This window comes from Morus notabilis, unplaced genomic scaffold, assembly GCF_000414095.1.
Source record: "Morus notabilis unplaced genomic scaffold, ASM41409v2 Scaffold94, whole genome shotgun sequence".
In the NCBI taxonomy this organism is placed as follows: Eukaryota; Viridiplantae; Streptophyta; class Magnoliopsida; order Rosales; family Moraceae; genus Morus; species Morus notabilis.
The window spans coordinates 142,529-148,492 of record NW_010363899.1 but is presented as its reverse complement, the minus strand read 5'-3'; the positions used below and the strand labels follow the sequence as shown (position 1 = coordinate 148,492).

General features: G+C 34.9%; 1 protein-coding gene across 1 annotated transcript; it reads left to right on the top strand.

Annotated features, from left to right (window-relative positions):
• The first annotated feature begins 321 nt into the window (after nucleotides 1-321).
• Nucleotides 322-4,276, top strand: LOC21388443 (glutamine synthetase nodule isozyme). The gene is made up of 12 exons (XM_010105161.2): nucleotides 322-506; nucleotides 1,182-1,221; nucleotides 1,315-1,418; nucleotides 1,532-1,580; nucleotides 1,718-1,824; nucleotides 1,916-2,003; nucleotides 2,479-2,607; nucleotides 2,728-2,802; nucleotides 2,889-2,942; nucleotides 3,107-3,144; nucleotides 3,261-3,420; nucleotides 3,612-4,276. Exons 1-12 carry the CDS (start codon nucleotides 433-435, stop codon nucleotides 3,762-3,764), a joined length of 1,071 nt encoding a protein of 356 aa, XP_010103463.1. The 5' UTR covers nucleotides 322-432; the 3' UTR covers nucleotides 3,765-4,276.
• Nucleotides 4,277-5,964: the final 1,688 nt, after the last annotated feature.

Genomic DNA, 5,964 nt, shown 5'->3' with positions numbered 1-5,964 from the left:
ATCTTACTTGAGAAACTCACTTATAAAAAATTTGAGTTAAAATGTAATTTTATGTAAAAAAATTTATTGTAAAAAAAAATTAAATGTAACTCTTTATAAAATATTTTTATTATAATAAAACTTAAATTTTAAATTGGGATAAGTTATATTATAATATTTGATTATAATACTATCCGATGTCACTGAACCTGACGTCACAAAGCACACCAAAGTAAAAAAGTCTCTCGAAAACAAGAAAAACATTTTTTTTTCTTAAAAAAAAAAGATATATTTTTTCCTACCGTGTTCTGAAACACTCAGAGCCGCACTATAAAAATCAATCACATCCCCCTCTCTGTTACCCATAATCTCTATAAAGATCAGAGGAGAGAGAAAGTGAGTGTTTTTCTGCCTCTTGTTCTTCTTCTTAAAAGCTTTCCGCGAGTGCAAAAAATGTCGCTGCTTTCGGATCTCGTGAACCTCAATCTCTCAGACACCACCGAGAAGATCATCGCCGAGTACATATGGTTATCATCTTCTTTTTCCCCATCTTTTTTTCTCTCTCTAATTTTCTCGGTTTGCGTGCGTTTACGGACGTGATCCTGTGCACCTAGTTGCCGTGATCCGTGGCTGTGCTTGTGCTGACTGTTCGTGTTCGGTTCTTTTCATTGTCTCTGTTTGGTTTCCGAGAAAATGAAACGAAAGATAAATGGAAGTTTTATTTTTTTTTTCTTTATATATATGTATTTTTTCACTTTCTTGTCGGCATGCTCTACTCTCTAATGAAATCCTTCTTTTGATGGTATCAGTTACATTTAGCTTATTTAATATATATATTTTTTGTAATAATCTGGGAAGCTTTCGGAAATTTTCATTGTCATGCTTTATCGTTTTGTGTTCATTTTTAATCAATCATTAGTTTTTTAAGTACCCCAAATCGAAATGTATATTTGTTTAGCCTCATATATATTCGTTATTTTTTCAAAAGAAACATATGTTTTTAGTGGATTTTTTTTCCCTTTTTTATGATTCCTGAGCGATTCTTGGTTATCCGTTTTCCTGTTGTTTGTTTACCGATCTGTGAATTGCTGTTTTGCTTTTAGCGTTAAGGATCATCACTTCATTTTATTTTATTTACATTTTCCTAATGGGTCTATCCATGGAGTATAAGTTCCCTGTGTTGTGTTTGTATTCTTGAACAGGATCGGCGGATCTGGTTTGGACGTAAGAAGCAAAGCAAGGGTAAGAAATTCTCCATTTATATCTATTTATTTGTTTTTTTAGGTTGTTTAATCATTCAAATAATCATGTAAATTTTTTTTTGGGCATTTGAAGACTCTTCCTGGACCAGTTAGTGATCCTTCAAAGCTTCCCAAGTGGAACTATGATGGTTCCAGCACAGGGCAAGCGCCTGGAGAAGACAGTGAAGTGATTTTATAGTAAGATTTCTTTCAAATATTTTTTTTCCCAGTATTTTTAACCATTTGTGTACCATCTTCACTCAATAAGAGTAGTTTGTAACTATATTATTATTGCTATTGTTATTGTTTAGCCCTCAAGCAATTTTCAAGGATCCATTTAGGGGAGGTAACAATATACTGGTAAGTTAGCTTTTGTGATCTCGGACTCCTTCTCGTGTGCCCAATTCATCGACTTTATCTGATTCTGATGTTATTGTTGCTAATCCGTATTTTGATGTTCTCTGTGATATTTGTGTTTGATGATATGGTCTTATTAGGTCATATGTGATGCCTACACTCCAGCAGGAGAACCTATTCCAACAAACAAGAGACATGCTGCTGCAAAGATATTTAGCCACCCTGATGTTGCTGCTGAAGAGCCCTGGTATTTTCTTCTGCTCTGGATGTTCTCTGTTTCATAATTTTTCGTTTTGCTAATTGTTAGTGATGTTTGAGCAATGTGATACTGGACACAGGTATGGTATTGAGCAGGAGTACACCTTGCTGCAGAAAGATGTCAAGTGGCCCCTTGGGTGGCCCGTTGGTGGTTACCCTGGCCCTCAGGTGATTGAGCCTGTCCTCCTTTTAAGGCTTGAAATCTTGGTTTTACCACTTTGTTTAAATCATGCTTTATGTTGTTGCCTTGTTTACTATTAAGATTCGTTTGGCTCCTATTGTGGGCATAGAACAGGTTGTATAAAGGGCGCATGATATTGTGTTGTTGATCTTACCCTTTACACTTGAATGCCCTGTCTCCTCCTTTCTTATCAAACCCTCCAATATAAAATTGTTTTAAGCAGCTTTACTTTATTGATTACTAATTTGGTTGATATGATCTTCTTAAATAAGTTTCATACAGTTGAAAAGTTATGAGATCCACTTAAAAGGAATTTTTCTTTCCTTTATGTTCCTATATGTCAATAGGTCTCTGTCGACATATCATCGATAATTCTGTTGCGTTTGTGTTGGTTTGTTGGAGAATATCACTTCTTAGTTCTTACCATTGTTCTGATGAGGATTTTTGGCTATTGCTCAATAGGGACCATACTACTGTGGTGTTGGTGCTGACAAGGCCTTTGGGCGTGACATTGTTGACGCTCACTACAAGGCTTGCTTATATGCTGGCGTCAACATTAGTGGCATTAATGGAGAAGTGATGCCAGGACAGGTAGATGATCATAAACATTGTATATCTGATATAACCCCATCTCCTTTTGAAATTTACTTTCTTATGGATTCTGTTTCTGTGATATTGTAAAACCATTCATTTTGTGCTTCTATATTCTAGTGGGAATTCCAAGTTGGTCCTTCAGTTGGTATCTCTGCTGGAGATGAATTGTGGGTTGCTCGGTACATTCTTGAGGTAGCTTAACATTCTCAATAAGAACTATTGCTTCTGATACTTTTTTCTTTGTTCAATTGAATTCATTTTTTTTTCTGTACTGACAGAGGATAACAGAGATTGCTGGAGTGGCCGTCTCTTTTGATCCAAAGCCAATCCAGGTAAAACGATTTCCTCTGTTTTGGAGCCGTCATATTTTTTCTTTTTTCCCCCCCTTCTGTACAATTAAATGCGTATCTATATGCAATATTTGATAACTGTTATGGCGAGTGATTTGGTAATCTTTTACTTTTTTTTCCCCCTTCCTTTTTACCTTTACCGCCAGGGTGATTGGAATGGAGCTGGTGCTCACACAAATTACAGGTTTTGTTTCTTACGTCTTTGTTTTCAACAGCATATTATGGATTTCTTCATCTCTTCAGCGATATAGTATGGTTGTCATTCTTTATTAAAGATGAAATTTACAATGTTTGTTTCAGTACCAAGTCCATGAGAAATGATGGAGGATATGATGTCATCAAGAAAGCCATTGAGAAGCTGGGGTTGAGGCACAAAGAACACATTGCTGCATATGGAGAAGGCAATGAGCGTCGTCTAACTGGGCGACATGAAACTGCTGACATCAACACCTTCTTATGGGTAAAGATAAAATATTATCTTCATTTTTTTCACACCTATATATGTTTACATATATTTCTCCTCGCATAGCTCTCGCTGTATAAGTTTGACCACTCTTATGCTTAATTTGTCCGTCAGAGTTTAACAGCTAGTGCATTCTAATATGGTACATTGAAGATTCAAACATCTTGCATTCCATTTATTGTTTGCAGGGTGTTGCAAACCGTGGTGCATCTATTCGAGTTGGCCGAGACACAGAGAAAGCAGGCAAAGGCTACTTTGAAGACAGGAGACCTGCTTCAAACATGGACCCGTATGTCGTTACTTCCATGATTGTGGAGACCACCATCCTGTGGAAGCCATAAATTGCCCTGGTGGTTCCATTCACCTTTGCTACATGTCTTTCGAATGTTTGGGAAGGAAAAATTCGTAGGATCCATTATTCAGTTGAATTTATGCTTAAAAGCGCACTAGATTAGCTTCCGTATTTTTCCTGACATTTTCATTGTGCCTCTTCCCAAGTAGCGAGGTGACTTTATTGTTTCCTTGTCACATGATTCTGTCATTTGTGTTGAATAATGGCCTAATAAAACGTTATGAAATGGCTGGCTTCTGCTTTTGGGGAATGATGAAGTATGAGTTTAGTTCATCATCTACTATATTTGCTTGAATGAAATGTGGTCAAATCTTTGTTTCTTTAGAAATGAATTGATGGTCTATATTTTGAGGGCATGTTTACACATTCGAATGCAAGGATAACAGGAGTGTTTTCTCATTCCTTCCATTCCTGTGTTCACAGTTTATTTACTAAAGTAGAAATGCAGTTGTAATTTCTAATGTTCAAGTTGACACTTGAATCAGATGTTTGATTTCCTTATCTTGTTCTGTTCATTTCAAACTTCTTGCCCTGCCAATTACAATGTATGCCACGAGTGTGTAAAGAAGGAAAGGCTAAACTTCATGAGATTTATGAAAACTTTTTTTCCCCCTGACCCAATACTAATGTTGAAGCAAAGAACAGTTTGATGCACTACCAAAAAGTTCAATGAAACTAACGTCTGGCAATATTTGAGGTTTGGTTCAAATCATTGATGATATTTTGAACCCAAAACAATCTAAGAATTATGAGTTTACACCCCTCTTTATTTTCAATATTTTTGAAACAAAAACTTATTTTAAACTTTTTCATTTTGAAACACAAAAGATCAAACCACTACGTTTTGAACCTATTTGTCAAAGGGGAAGGAGTTAATAATAGGGGTTGGAGTTAATAATAAGTCAAGATGTATGCCATAGTATTGACAGCAACCATGAGGAAGCTGGCTCAGCCCTTGCTTGTCTCATTATTGGTTTACCATTTGGAATCGTGCAAGGAATTCAAACTCTTGTCGTTTTTTGTACAAGTCTTAAAGCAAGGAGTTTGGTTTTTCTTCTTTATTCTGCTCAAGCTTCTACATTACCCTACCATCCAACTTGCTTCAACTGTTTAGTCTCACTTTCAATCATGATTGATAACGATGCCTTCAATCAACTGAATCTGTTCTCCTATAATGTTCTTGCTAGATGATCCACAACCAAGATTCCAACTTTGTGGTTGATGTTATTCATGGCTGATGCCTTATAAGTCAAAAGAAATTATATGACGTTTTGTTTTATTTTTCACGTTTTTCGAAGTTAAAAAATAAAAACGCAATTTGAAAACGCGTTTAGCACAAAACTTTTTAAAAAACAAAAACAAAAACGTTTTTGTCTTTTTCTAAAAAATTGAAAACGGTATAATACCGTTTTCATTTTCTTCTTTTCCTTTTCTCACTCACGGAAGAGGGGAGAGTACAAACAGCCATTGGAGCTTGACTGGAACAAGCTTCTCTATGAAGGAGACGACGGCCGCTTCTGCAATTTTCATGTATAATCATGTTTATTTAATATTTTTATTTAATATTTTTATTTAATATATTATTATTTTAAATATTATTACATGTTTTCAAAAATTAAATCATCGTGCGTTTCAATTTTTTTTTTAAACTGAAATCAATTTCTAAATAAAACTACCAAACGCATTTTCAAAAATAATTCAAAAATGAAAATGAAAACGTTTTCATTTCCATTTTCATACAAAAAAATAAAATTATTTTGGAACCAATTCCAAACGCACCCAATATTTTGCTGGATGATAAATAATCTTTTTAAGGGTCTTCTACGGTAAACCGGCCTATTAATAAGGTCAGTTTTTTACCGTTTAATCTGGTCAAAATTATGTTAGATTAAAAAAGTATGCAGAATAAATAATTTTTAGTACAAATCTTATAATTAAAAAATAAAAAATTACCGATAATTTATTTATTTCAATCATACTAGAAAAACTCTCGTCTTTCTATCCATTTCGGCCCGGAATTGCACCCAACAATTCCCATATCATAACAAATATTTCGTTGGATTCCCTTTCGGCCACGGAATTGCACCCAACAATTCCCAAAAATACGTAAGACACAAACACACGTACTTGATGTAGCATTTTGTGGGATGGTATTCTAATTTTGACCTTTTCGGCAACAGAATTGCATT

What these genes read in the sequence shown, in the direction of transcription:
- LOC21388443 (XM_010105161.2), top strand. Translation starts at nt 433, where the DNA reads ATGTCGCTGCTTTCGGATCTCGTGAACCTCAATCTCTCAGACACCACC. An exon ending in GTTGCTGCTGAAGAGCCCTG is followed by an intron (nt 1,825 to 1,915) that starts GTATTTTCTTCT and finishes TACTGGACACAG; the next exon opens with GTATGGTATTGAGCAGGAGT. An exon ending in GAGAAGTGATGCCAGGACAG is followed by an intron (nt 2,608 to 2,727) that starts GTAGATGATCAT and finishes TCTATATTCTAG; the next exon opens with TGGGAATTCCAAGTTGGTCC.